Source organism: Phocoena sinus, chromosome 10 (assembly GCF_008692025.1).
Source record: "Phocoena sinus isolate mPhoSin1 chromosome 10, mPhoSin1.pri, whole genome shotgun sequence".
NCBI lineage: Eukaryota > Metazoa > Chordata > Mammalia > Artiodactyla > Phocoenidae > Phocoena > Phocoena sinus.
The window spans coordinates 54291918-54306112 of NC_045772.1; the positions used below are offsets into that span (position 1 = coordinate 54291918).

General features: G+C 31.5%; 1 protein-coding gene across 6 annotated transcripts in view; it reads right to left on the reverse strand.

The window, feature by feature from the left end:
- The window catches only part of USP15 (ubiquitin specific peptidase 15), a 131121-nt gene that overhangs the window by 73055 nt on the left and 43871 nt on the right, over positions 1–14195 (reverse strand). For 5 of the 6 annotated variants that reach the window (XR_004351700.1, XM_032645045.1, XM_032645044.1 and 2 more), the window contains exons 4-5: positions 10517–10643; positions 4151–4296 (exon numbers count right to left, since the gene is read on the reverse strand). Coding sequence is in view for 5 of the 6 variants with exons in the window: in XM_032645045.1 (XP_032500936.1) it covers positions 4151–4296; positions 10517–10643 (273 nt within the window). In the remaining variant the exon portion in view is untranslated. Of the gene's footprint in view, positions 1–4150; positions 4297–10516; positions 10644–11489; positions 12123–14195 lie in introns of those variants that run through there. The other variant, XM_032645046.1, reaches the window with a different exon arrangement.

Here is a 14195-nt window from a genome sequence, read left to right on the forward strand (position 1 = left end):
ACTAAGTTCCCTACCGCAGCATGGTCAGGGTAGACAAAAAACACCTCTAATAAATGAAAAGTACAGGCTAAGGTGAGCTATACTTTATTTATTTATTTATTTATTTGCGGTACGCGGGCCTCTCACTGCTGTGGCCCCTCCCGCCGCGGAGCACAGGGTCCGGACACGCAGGCTCACCGGCCATGGCTCACGGGCCCAGCTGCTCCGCGGCACGCGGGATCCCCCCAGACCGGGGCACGAACCCGCGTCCCCCGCACCGGCAGGCGGACTCCCAACCACTGCGCCACCAGGGAAGCCCCTATACTTTATTTTAAAACATCCCAGAATCTTTTTTCATATGTTTCAGTCTAAAAAAGAAGGCTTTCTTCTAGTTTTTACTAGGGGCAAGTCTGTGCAAAGAAGAAAAACTAACCAAAATAATTAAGTTAACAAAAGAAATATGTGATCATCTCAACAAGTTAATATCTAAATTTCCATAGGAAAACTATAATATAGAAAACATGCCTTGAAGTAAATTCAAGGCATTAAAATTTTGCATATATTCTACATATTTTTTCATTAACTCTTGTTTCTTAAAATTGCAATTTTGTAACCTGTTCTGTATACTCTTAGTAATATACTTTTGAGTATATGTTTCAGGCAATTTATAAGCTGGCATTTGGATCATAACCATGTAAAATGTAAGCCTGATTAAGAACACATATAACAATGAAATAGCGATTTAAAAAATTCATGGAATCTTGCTGTTGAAAGAGTATGCTAATTAAAATACTAAAGTCGTCTTTTAGAAGAAAAAGTTATTTCCTACATTCAAAAAACACACATGAGGGACGTCCCTGGTGGTCCAGTGGTTAAGACTCTGCACCCCCAGTGCAGGGGGGCATGGGTTCAATCCCTGCTCAGGGAACTAAGATTCCTGCATGCCACATGGTGTGGCCAAAAAAACAAAACAAAAAAACACACACACATGAAGTATATGTAACATATAATGAATAAGTGCACTGTATACCTGCCATCCTGATCCCTCCCTGATCATATTTCTCTCCTTACCTACCACAGACAATTAACCATTATGCTCAACTGGCATCATTCTGATATATATTTACATATTTATAAAATTAAATTTAGTGAGTAGTCTTTAACTTCTGAAGAAAGGTTTTCCTTTGCTACAACTTATAACTCTATAGACATCTACATAGAAATTATATAAAAAAAGATATATACATACATACAAACTTTGTCTCTAGGAGGACTTAAACCAGTTATAAAACAAAAGATTTTACCTACAGAAAATTTCAAAGTTATGCATTTAATATCATTATTTATGGCTTGTTTTTTAAAGGAAGGTCTTAAAGCTGAAGAATCAAGTAAATATTTAAAGTTCAACTGTAACCTTTAATTCCTAGCAGTGTTTGTACTTTAAATTCTTTTTGTCTTTTTTATCTTCCCAGACCGGGGCACGAACCCATGTCCCCTGCATCGGCAGGCGGACTCTCAACCACTGTGCCACCAGGGAAGCCCCAAATTCTTTTTGTCTTTACAGTCACAGATATTGATGTTGAATGCCACCAGAAATGTTAAAACTCACTTGTTTATTCAAATGTATCATTTTCTGAATAAAATTTTGCTCATGGTTAAAACTTTAACTCAAAATGAAATTATTTTTTAAAAGATTTTAAGATTTAATTAAATTGAACACACACATACAAGGGAGAGAGATAAAGACCACCCATTTTGGGAGATAAACTCTTCAATAATGTATCTTCGAAGACCACCCATTTTGGGAGATAAACTCTTCAATAATGTATCTTTGTTTCACTTTCTAATGAGGATACTTTTGATTTCAGTAAAAAAACAAAACAAAAAAAACCAAACTTCTTTTAAGTCTAAGATAGTGTTTAGTTCATTTATCATCAGTCAGAAAATAACTGGTACAAAACCTAGAAAATTTAATCCATGTTCTTTGAACCATTCCTATTTCAAAAGATCAAATGTCCCTAAAGGTATTTTATAAGAATAATATATTTAATAAGATAATCTTATTAAAATAATTTATTCTGTCATCTTCATTCTGATAAATGCATTCCTATCAAGAATAACAAATTAAATTCTCTAAGCCTTGGTTTTCTAATGCACATGATGAGTAGAATAATTGCCATTACTCAGAATCAATTACTGAAAAGATTTAAAGAAATAATCCTATATATTTTAAATTGTACTCCTGGAGCTACCTCAAGGCCTGATGGATGGTAACCAAGGAGAGAAGTGTATGTCTATTTGGAAGACAGAAAGAGGAAATTGGCTGGCTAAGGAGGGGAGTGTTGACTAACCAGTAGAGTTCCAAATGTCTCACACACTCAGCTTCAACTGGGTAACTTTTTTTTTTGGCGGTACGCAGGCCTCTCACTGTTGTGGCCTCTCCCGTTGCGGAGCACGGGCTCCGGACGCACAGGCTCAGTGGCCACGGCTCACCGGCCTAGCCGCTCCGCGGCATGTGGGATCTTCCCGGACTGGGGCACGAACCCCAGGCGGCAGGCGGACTCTCAACCACTGCGCCACCAGGAAAGCCCTGGGTAACTCCTTTTAATTGTAATACATATTATTAGATTTCATAAGATTTCACGTAAGAATATAATGGCTAAAATAAGTCTGAAAATCACTGTTTTATAGCCGAGTACAATACTTGATATATAGTAGGCATTTGCTAAAAAATTAATTTCCTTCTGTTCCTCTGAGTTTTTTTTAATAACTTACATCATGTATCAGTATCAATTTTAAATAAAACAGAACAAAACAAAACAAAAAACTTCCATATACTAGAGTGGCAGGCTCTGGGTTAGGTACTAAAATAAAAATAAATAGGACACAAAGTCCAACTAAAAACAGGACCTCACAGTCTAGCTGGGGAGCTTAATATATAAATAACTTAATGAATGATACAAGACACATATGTAAATCACTACGGAAGTTAAGGGAGAAATTTCTTCTCCAAAGTAAAACAAATCCTATACCTCAACTAGATACTGAGATAAATAGATCAGGAAAGGCTCAAGAAATGATGTGACAAATTTTGAATTGGAATTTGAAGGATGAATAATCTGATCTGGTTAGATTACATGAAAGGATGGGATGCTTAATTTCAATATTTGGATGTTTAAAAGGACTTTTTCTGGATGAATGCAGGGACTGGGGAGAATGGTACAACAGGCAGATGGAACAACATATATGAAAGCACAGGAGTATGGAAAAGCATAGCAGGCTTAGGGAACTATAAGTAGTTCAGTTTGGTATTATTAGAGTGTAAATCCAAAGGCAAGGATAATCGAAAGATGCTGGAAGACTAGGCAAAAGGATAAACCATGACTTGCATGCTGCGTTAAGGTGCCTGGACTTTATTCTACAATTGTTAAGGAGCCAGGAAAGGTTTATGAAAAGGAAATAATAAGGTTTACATTTTAGAAAGAGTATTCTGACAGAAATACGGAAGACTGAGAACGAACATGCAAAAGACTGGAAACAGAGGGATTTGTTAAGAGATTATGGAAAGATAAGGGGTGAGAATGGGATACAAAGATTAATTAAAGAGATATTTAGAAGGTGGAATCAGTAGAACTTGCTGATTGTGTCTAAAAGTCTTCATTTCTCAACACATTCATTTCTTTAGATTCTGTCATAAAGAAAGACCAAATTGGGGGTTGATACCTTCTAGCGGGGGTTGGCAAACTAAGTTCACTTAGCTCACTGACTGCTTTTGTAAATAAAGTTTGTTGGAACATAGCCATATCCATTGTTTACATATTGTTTACGGCTACTTTCTTGCTACTACAATGGCAAAGTTGTAGTCGTGACAGAGACCTTACAGACCACTGAGCCAAAAATATTTATTTGATCCTTTACAAAAAAGTTTGCTGACCCCTTATTAGCTATTTTTCAATGGAAAATAATTTCTTTTTAAAAAGTAGGTTATTCTCAAGCTCAAGGAGAGAAGCAAAAGTTATAATTAGTGACCAGCAGGGACAGAGAAGAGTTAGAAAGAGGAAACCAGAAACAGTAGAATCCATTATAGATTGTCAGGATAGCCATAAAGTTTGTGACTCCCAGAAACGTCATGTATAATATGCTTAAAATAAACAGTATTGCTAAAAAATACCTGTCCTTGGTATAAACCAGCATCCTGAATGGTGCTGTCTGGTTTATTCAGTGGTTCAAATGTATTACTCATGTATTTGTTCCACAATCTGGTCTCCTTTTCATCTGGAATATTGAAGATTTTTCTTATTTCCTTTTCAATTGTATCTAGATTTAAGGAGGAAAGATACGTAAATATAATATTTAAAAATATACCACAGAGAGTTAAGTGCTCACTAACATAAAAATCCTAAATTTAAATTACTGATATAACAGCAAGAATAGATGAACAAATATGTAGGAAATACATAAAAACAATAAAGAAAAATTTTAAGACCAGGTATACTTTTTAGGAACAAAATGGTAATTATAACTCAGATGATTACTTTGGGAAATTAAGACCTCAAAAGGTAAGAGTTCAATAATATAACACTAAAATATAATTTATGTTATACAGGATGAACTTTAACTTTTTACACATTATAAAATCAATATATTTTCTAATGATATGTTGGAGTTAGAAATTAAAGTATGACTCAGAGATACCACAGATAAAAAATACTTTAAGTTATAACCAATTTAAGAATAATTTATATTAAGTTGAATACAATTTACAGTTTAAATAGCTAACTAAAATTAAACAGAATATAGGGACACAAAGAAAAGTGCCTTCTTTGAAGAGAGGTCTGAATTGGTCAAAATTTCTTGTTTCCAAGGTAAAGCCATATATTTTCTTTATTTCTAAGCCAATTATCTGAACGGAAGAAGTCTTTCTTTTAAAAAACTGGAGCAGCTTAATCTGCTGTAAAATAAGATATAGGAGTGTCTACATGTTTGAGAATAATTAAGTTTCAGTACCATATTTAGATGAATCTTTTAAAGCACATAAACATTAGAAAGAGATATTAGAAAATATTACTATATCTATCAAATTCTGGTCAATAACTTACCTAACTTAGACTCAAGAAAATTACACTTAATATATTTTATGACATATAAAGAAATATGAAATACTTCTAAATTTTAGAATACTTGATTAATTTTGGAAAAACCATTATTTGTAAAATACTAAACCTAAAAATACATGTTCTCTTAAAAAATATAAAAACCCACATCTATCCTACATAATTAAACTTAGTCCAATAACACTGTTTATGTTCTACTTAGCAGCTAATGTTCTTTAATAGTCTTTTAGTCAATGACAGTTTGATTAAGGCATTAAATAAGTAGTAAATACTATAGTGTATTTCAAAACTTAATGCAAACTAGCCAGAACATTTAAAAAATTACATTAAAGAAATATAAATATACTGTAAGTACTGCTTTCTATTTTGGCGGCATTAATTTTTTTTTATTGAACTGTAAATGTATATGGAAAAATGCACAAATTGTCAGTATATAATGATAAATTTCCATAGTGGATACACCTGTGTAAGCAGTACCCAGATCAAGAAACAGAAAATAACATAGGAAGGACGACAGAGGAAGAAGCCAAGGAAGGGAGGTCATTTTAGTCTTTCTATAAAAATGAATACTTCTTTCCTGATTGAAGAAATAAATCTTGCTCACTGCAAAAATTCAGAAAATACAAGTACAAATAAAATGTCCATCTAGAAATAACCACTGTTAACATTTTGATACTTCTTCCAGGCATTTTTTTCTATTAATACATACATATTTATATACATAATATAATATATACCAACACATATGGAAATGCCCCCTTTATTGAGTTTTGAAAATGGTAATGCAAAGACCCTGAGATGGGAATGTATTTGGCATGTTTTAGAAGAGAACGGTGCACCAATGTGGCTAAAGTGGAATGAGCAAGGTGGAAATAAGACCATAAAGGTACACATGTAGGATCATACAGAATTGAGGCAGTTATGCAAGTATTCTATTTTATCTGATTAAGAAGAGAAGTCATTTAGGAGTTTTGAGCAGAGAAGTGGTATGATCCAATTGACACTTCAAATGTTCACTTTTGCTGCTAGTGAAAACAAACTGCAGGATGTCAAGGGTGAGAGACTAGGCTACTACAGAAATCCAAACCAAGGTGGTAACAGTGGAAGCAATGTTAAGTGGTCAGACTGGGAATAGATTCTGAAGGCACTGCTTAGAAGATACATTGCTAAATTATATGCAGGGTGAGAAATATAAGAGAATCAGAATGATACCAAGGGTTTTGGCCTAAGCAATGAGAAGAGTGCAAGTGACGATTACTCAGATGAGGAAAAATGACAGAGTAGTAGCTTTTAGGGGGAAGGGAGAGAGTTTAGTTTCATATATGTTATCTTTAGATTCTCATCAGACACATGTGAAGATATGGAATGGTTGAAACTGGAATTAAGGGAGAGTCTGGGTAGGAGATATAAGACATCAATATACAGAAAAGTATTTAAAGCCAGGGGACTAGAGGAAGTCATCAAGGAAAAGAAAGAAGATCCAAGGACTGAGCATATCACACTGATGTTCTGAGGTCAGAAATATGAAGAGGATCTTACAAAGGACTCTGAGAAGATGCACCCAGTGAGAACTTGTGCCCTGGCAGCCATGTGAAGAGAAAATATTTCTAGATGGAAAAGTCAGTAAGTATGTTAATTTTTGCTGGCACATTAAGAAATGGAAGACTTCGACCACTGGATGTATCAAGGTAGAATTAGAGACCATCACAGAAGCAGAACCAAGGAAATGGTTGGTCTGATTTAGTGGGTTCAAGAGAGAACGGGAGCAGAGGAAGTGGTAGCCAGAAAGCAGTTTGCTTAAACTGAAATTTGTCAAGTGCATTTGTAGATAATGACAGCCTAGGGTATATCTATGGGAACTGGTGGTTGAGGCTGGATGCAGATCAAGATCACTGGAGTTGAGAATGTCAAGGTATTGAGAACATGTGCATATTTTTCTGTATATTAATCCGACTCTATTAGGCAGTTAATGAAAAGCATAAAGAGATAAAAAAATATTAACACAGATAACAGAAATAAAATTATTGTGACAAACATTTCTAGTAGGAATATTTAATAAGAAAGTTAAGCAGTTCTATTAATAAATTTTATAAACATAAAGCATTTTTCAAATTTTATAATAAAATTATTTTTCAGTGGTATCTTTAAAGAAAAAATAAAAAGTTTTATCTTTCTTATTGACACATGTTCAATACCCAAATATATCAATTTAGAGAGAAAAATATTAAAAAGTCAAAGTATTTAGGCTCTGAACATGGTAAATTATTTAGATCCTACCTATGGCTACTATCATTTTTATTATAAATCAATGTAGGCATTACTAGCTGAAAATGGAACATTTTATTATTTGGTAAAAACAGAAAACAGGTGCTTATATTTCTTAATTCCATTTACAGAATTTGTATACTGTATTTCATGTACATAGCTATTTTGATCCTTTTTAATCAAGATTGAAAAAACACACAGGGAAAAATATACATCTCGTATTTCCTTTCTTATCAAATTCTTTGTTTCAAAACTCACTTCCTAAAGAAACACAAAATCAATCCAATTAACATTTGCACAGATTGTATAAGGCAGCAAATTAAGAAGTGAGACTCTGGTATAAGAGGCTGGGTTAAGGAGTTAAAATACTGGCTCTATCACTTGGTACCAGGGTGAACCTATGTAGGTTACTTAACCCTTCTTAGCCTAGGCTTTATCACCTTTAAGATGAGGGTACAGTAATGTTGAGGTTTAAATAAGAAATTTCCTGTAAAGTGCCTAAAGCATAGTAAGTATTCAATAACTGCTAACCATTATAACCATAACAATGAAGTTTCTAAAATTCCTGACTTGATTAATTTTTGCAAAAATTTTTGCTTAGAAAGCAAACTTGCTCTAATATAGATTTTCAAACTTTTAAAACTACAGTAAGGAATTGTGACCCACTATACACATACATGTTGATATTTTCTATTCTGATATTTTCCATTCCATTCTCTTTACTCCACAAACTGCTTAATGACCACGAAAATATAGACAACACAGTTTGAAAAAACTGTTCTAATAAGAAATGTTAGCTATATGAAAAAATTTATTCATATACAATTTTAAGGCATATAGCCAATGTATGTATTTAAGCTATGCTAATTAACATCTATGTAAATCATAAACTTTTTGAAGCAGAGATTCTTTACAAATCATCTTGATAATTCTTACCTAGTACTTAATGTAAAAACTCCAAAATGCTTGTTTTGAGTTCAGAAATTAAACCTTAGATCTTCATATAATGAGTTTTAAAATATTTTTCAGTGAACTAATGTTCTAAAATAAGTTTCTTATTGTCTCATATAACTTATATATATATATATATATATATATATATAAAATTTTCCTATAGAAATGAGGTAAGAAACAAAGAAACTTTAATACCAAAAGTTTAATACCAAACTTTAACTAGAAAATACCAAACTTAAAAATAACTAGAAAACATTATCTACATCAAGCATTTAAGAGGTAGCTTATTTATATTCCAATTGGCTGAACATTTCAGAAGTTAGTCTCTGAATTAATTTTAATAGGTTATCTTTGTTGGACAGACTTACAGATTCTTAAAGATTCTTATTGTGTACATTTTAACATCATGATTAATGTAATTTTATACATTTAAAACTTTCAGTTCTTAGGATATAGAAATGTTTTACTTTCCTGAATATGTTCCAAAAATCTAGAACTGAAAAAGTTAAGTACTTTATCCATAATAATACTTTATACATAATAATGTAATAAAATGACATTTATATGGAGTTCCTAACATTTTAAGCATTCATTTTAGAAAGATGACTGTGTGAGTTTATTGAAATTGCATCTCAACTTACAAATGCTCTAGGTAAATAAAGAGAGGGAAAATAAAAAATCCAGACATAATGTCTGGCAAAAACATTAGGATTAACCAAGCATTAGAAATTGAAGAATGGTACTATTTCATGAAAATTATGAGTTAAAAGCATTTTCCTGCAGTGAAATGGCTATGTGGTGAAAGTCAAATGTACTTAAGAAATTCAGAAATATTTTTATTTACTTTTAATAAAGTGTACTTAATGACTGGTTCCAACAAGAAAAGCTATATGGTGCTATAATTCATAAATTTTCTAATCTTTCTTTCTAAGTTCTACATTAAGTGTTAGGTCCTTCTCCAGTGTCCATTTGCACTTTCCAACAAGATCAATGTTATTGCCATTAATCTTCTGTTCCAAAAACTTTATTTGAAAATAATAACCTTTTATAATTTTTATTTTGAGTTGTGTCTTATCAAAAAGTACTGCAATTCTGTTAGTAAATGCATAATCATTTATTTAAAAAACATTTTATTCAATATATTCTTTTTTTAAATTGAAGTATAATTGACATACAACATTATATTAGTTTTAGGTGTATGACAGAATGGTTCAACATTTGTATACATCACTAAGTGATCACGACAATAAGTGACCATCTGTCACCATACAAAGTTAGAAAAACTTTTTCCTTGTGATGAGAACTTTTAAGATTTACTTTCTTAGCAACTTTCAAATTTGCAATTCAATATTATTGACCATAGTCACCATGCTGTACATTATATCCTCATGACTTACTGGAAGTTTATACCTCTTAATTCCCTTCACCCTATTTCACCCAACCTCCAAGCCCCTCCCATCTGGCAGCCACCAATCTGTTCTCTGAATCTATGAGTTTTATTTTGTTATTCAATACATTCTTGATCTTAAATTAACATGTGGCTTTTAAACAGAATTATAAATTTACATGTATTTAAATATACATTTATATGTGTAGATAGGTAAATATATAAAGATATATAAATACATAGAAGGAGTTAGGCACACTTATATTTGATATGTAATTCTGTAACCTACTCATTATTAAAAAAAAAATCAATGAGTCATATTAATGCTAAGCCCGCTGCTGTAAGTAGCTACTTAATTTTGTATTTATAGAGTCCAAAGAATAAACTGTGAGAAAAAGAAAGTAAATGGTCATTTTTCATGCTAAGTATGGTAAATTATCATTATTATTATTGATATATATATTACATTACCTGACAAAGTTTTACCTAAGCAAGTTTTTATTTAAAGTTCTACTTCAATTTACAGTCATGTTACAAACATGATATGTATTTTCAAATGCTAAATTAAAACAATTATTTGATTTTTTTTAAAAAGTAAAATGGCAGAAATATTAAACTCATTTAATAATGTAAAGTAGACCTAGAAATAATAAATAATTCAACTCTAAGCTAAGACATATTGAATGATGCTTGGAAACCTGTAATGTCTAAGGATAAACCCTTACAATGGTTATCATCTTCGTAGCATATAACAAATAGAATTTTAAATAAATTTCTAATAGCAATGGTTTAACAAAGAAACAGGATCTTGCATTACCTATTGTGTCAGCTTTGCTAAATCTTCGAGTTACAACATTGTTCATGTTTCCATTTTCACAGAGCTTCAATTCTGTGAGATATACTTCTACTTTGCAGTGCTTTACGAACATACCCTGTTCAACCACCTAAAAAACAAAACAAATTGGTATCAGCTATAGCTTGATATATTTCACTGTTTTGAATAACAATACATTTCTCTAAAGAGGCTTTAGAAAAAAACTACAGATCTCCAGTGAGAAACTAGTAACTATTAAAACCCATCAGTAAAAAATAATAGACATTGGATAGCTGAAAAAGAAAGGAACATTTTTGGAAATTTTAATATTTAACAGAATATGAATAATCATGACACAAACATTAACAGTTTAGAAAGGCATTCTACTACTCTATGAAGATACTTTGGTATACTATAAATAATGAATACATTTAGTATTTATTTGGATAGCTGAAAAAGAAAGGAACATTTTTGGAAATTTTAATATTTAACAGAATATGAATAATCATGACACAAACATTAACAGACAGTTTAGAAAGGCATTCTACTACTCTATGAAGATACTTTGGTATACTATAAATAATGAATACATTTAGTATTTATGATGAGAAAGTGAATGCAAAGTGTAAATACAGCTCTGATTAAAGATACAGACATACTTTCAGCTTTTAGTACTTGATCTCAAGCAGAAAACCTTTAAAAATTTTAAGTTTTATACAATTTCAGTTAGCAACAGCTATAATATCATTCTATACGTTAAAATAAATCTTTTAAAACAATAACTACAAATTACTGTTGCCAAAATATCCAGCTATGCCCTGTAACTGATACGTTAGTTTTCCATCCTAAGATGACTTTGTTTGACCTTTAAATACATACTCAGTAATTCTATGCAACAAATGAAAAAAAAAAAAAAGCTGCTAAACATGCAAGCAATAAGGCAGAAAAAGAGAAAATATGTATATATTAGGTTCACCTTATTAATAAGTATATTTCCTTTTGATCTTCTAAAGGTTAACTGTAGGATTTCAGCCATGAACACTGTTTCTGAAAATAGTAATCGGCCTGATATGTGATACATTAGACAAATATGGCAAAAGGGAGGCTCCAAATGACTGTTGTACTCACACGCTTTGCATCAATTCAATAAGGGACTCATAAATTTGTCTTTCACTTGCAGGGAATTGTTTTAGCTCAAAAAGGTCAAATGTAGTTTGTCTAGTATTTAAAATATCCAATCCAATGCTAATTTTTATGATACTTTGTCACATATATTCTCCTAATTATACTTGTTACATTCACATTTCTAAAACAACCAACAGCATGCACTTCCCGTGTTAACTTAACCCATTTTACAAACTAATATACAATTGTTTAATTAAATTTGTTTTATACTTTATTTGAAGGATTTTGCTTTATGCTTATTTGAAGTTACAAAGGAAGCAAAGGATATTACATCATTTCTAAGATTACTTGAAGCTGTAAAGCTAGGAGTCAAATATTCTTATTAATCAGAAATTTCTGCTCTGGGAGTCAATATGTGAGTAAGAATCCTAAAATAATATATCAAGTTAGTTACTAATCATCGGTAGGTTGCCAAAACTGAGGTACCTACAGGTCTCATTTTATTGGCTGGGGGGCGGGTGGGGGGGGGAATGACTAACAATACAGCAGGTAATGGGATAAAGAAACAGGATAAAATAACAAAAAATAATAAAATCCCTCATTATGATTTATATTGAGGTATATATTTTCTAAGTAAGCATAGTTTTTTAAAAAATGAGAATCTTCATAAAACTAATAGATATTTTCCTGGAAAGAATCTGGTGATTTAACTGTCAGAAACTCACTGTCAACAATGAAAACAAAACATCAGTTCACTATTTCACTATTGTATGTAAGACAGATAACCAACAAGGACCTAAAACAAGGGCACTCTACTCAATATTCTGTGATAACCTATACGATAAAAGAATCTAAAAAAGAATGGATATATATATATAGGTATAACTGAATCACTTTAATGTACACCCGAAACTAACACAACACTGTAAATCAACTATACTCCAATAAAATTTTTAAAAAATCAATATTTCAAAACCCATTCTTTATTGGGATTCAGAATATTTCTCATTTTTCTTCTTTTCTCCAACAGTATCTTACATTGCTAAAACCCTCATTAACATTACTCAGAATACTACTACTGTATTTATAAGATATTTTACTGTTTCCAAAAGTAATGTATTAAAAAGCAGTTCTTTTAAGGAAGATACGAGTTTGTTCTCAAACAATTTTTACTTGAAAGAACCAGACTGTATGAATGATTAAAGCTTGAATACAACAGCATCACAGCAGAGAAAAATAATTAGCATATTTATGTATGTGTCATAATCATATGTATATTACTTGTTCATATATAGCAACTCCTTTATATTTGTTTATATAAAGTATCCTACCTTCATTAAAAATGTTTGTGTTGAAAATAATCATTTAAAATGATGGCTATTAAGACTGTAACAGGAAGAAACAGGCTTAGATAAAACAGGATACAAAGTTTTACCTAGTTATAACCATTAAGATATACATTTGAAATAAGACAGGAAGGTGAATATTCAGAAATAACAGTTATGTTTCAGAATTAGAGGTGACAGCTAAAGTGTTTTTTTCCTAAGTGAATTATAATGTTGTTGAAATCTGTGCTTGGATTCTATTAATTCATGGCCACAATGAAGGTCAAGTTTTTTTTACTAAGTTAGTTAGGGAAATATGTTTATGCTAAATTAAAATAAATATAATTTCCATTTGTTCATTTTGCTGTGAATATTAGAGAGCATTTTGACTAAAGCTATGAAATATACCTGATAAAGCTAACGTAGTCTACTCTTTATATTGGCATATGACTGCTCCCCCCTTGGAAACAGAAAGTAATTTCTAAAGAAATCTAGTACTTTAAAACGATTTGATAACACTGGGCCTAAAAGACACATTTACTATTTTTGAGGAGTTAGCTACATTCACTTTGGCAGCACTTACTGAGCATCTATGCTTAGCGCTAGAAATACACAGGTGAATTAGACCCAGTCCCTGGAATCAGGGTGAGAACACCCAGTGGTAAAGACAGAGAGACTAGTAGAGAAAATATAACACAACTATGGAATCATAGGTGTTAACGTACAACAAACAAATCCTACTTGTGATATTTTATACAAATATTTCAAGATATATTTCTTCAGAAACAAGGACTCAAACATAACCATAAAAACATTATCACACCTAAAATATTAAAACTAATCCCTTAATATCGAATATTCATTACATTAAAATTAATTAAAATCATTTTTAATATAGATCCAAATAAAACCCATACACTTGCAAATGAATAAGTCTCAAGTGTCTTTTTTTTCAAGTGTCTTTTAACTGAAAAGTTCACCATCAATCTTTTTATTCTTGCAATTTTTAGTAAGACTAATTCATAGGGATTGTGAGATATATTCTAAACAAGATGCAAATAATATCTAGTCGCCCCTCTTTTTATGTTGGTAGACATTAATTAACCAGCACCTAGATCAGGAGTGGGCTAACTATGATCCATAGGCTAAATCTCGCTCATCATCTATTTTTGTAAATAACATTTTACTGGAACACAGTTATTCCCAATCATTTACGTGTCATCTATGGCTGT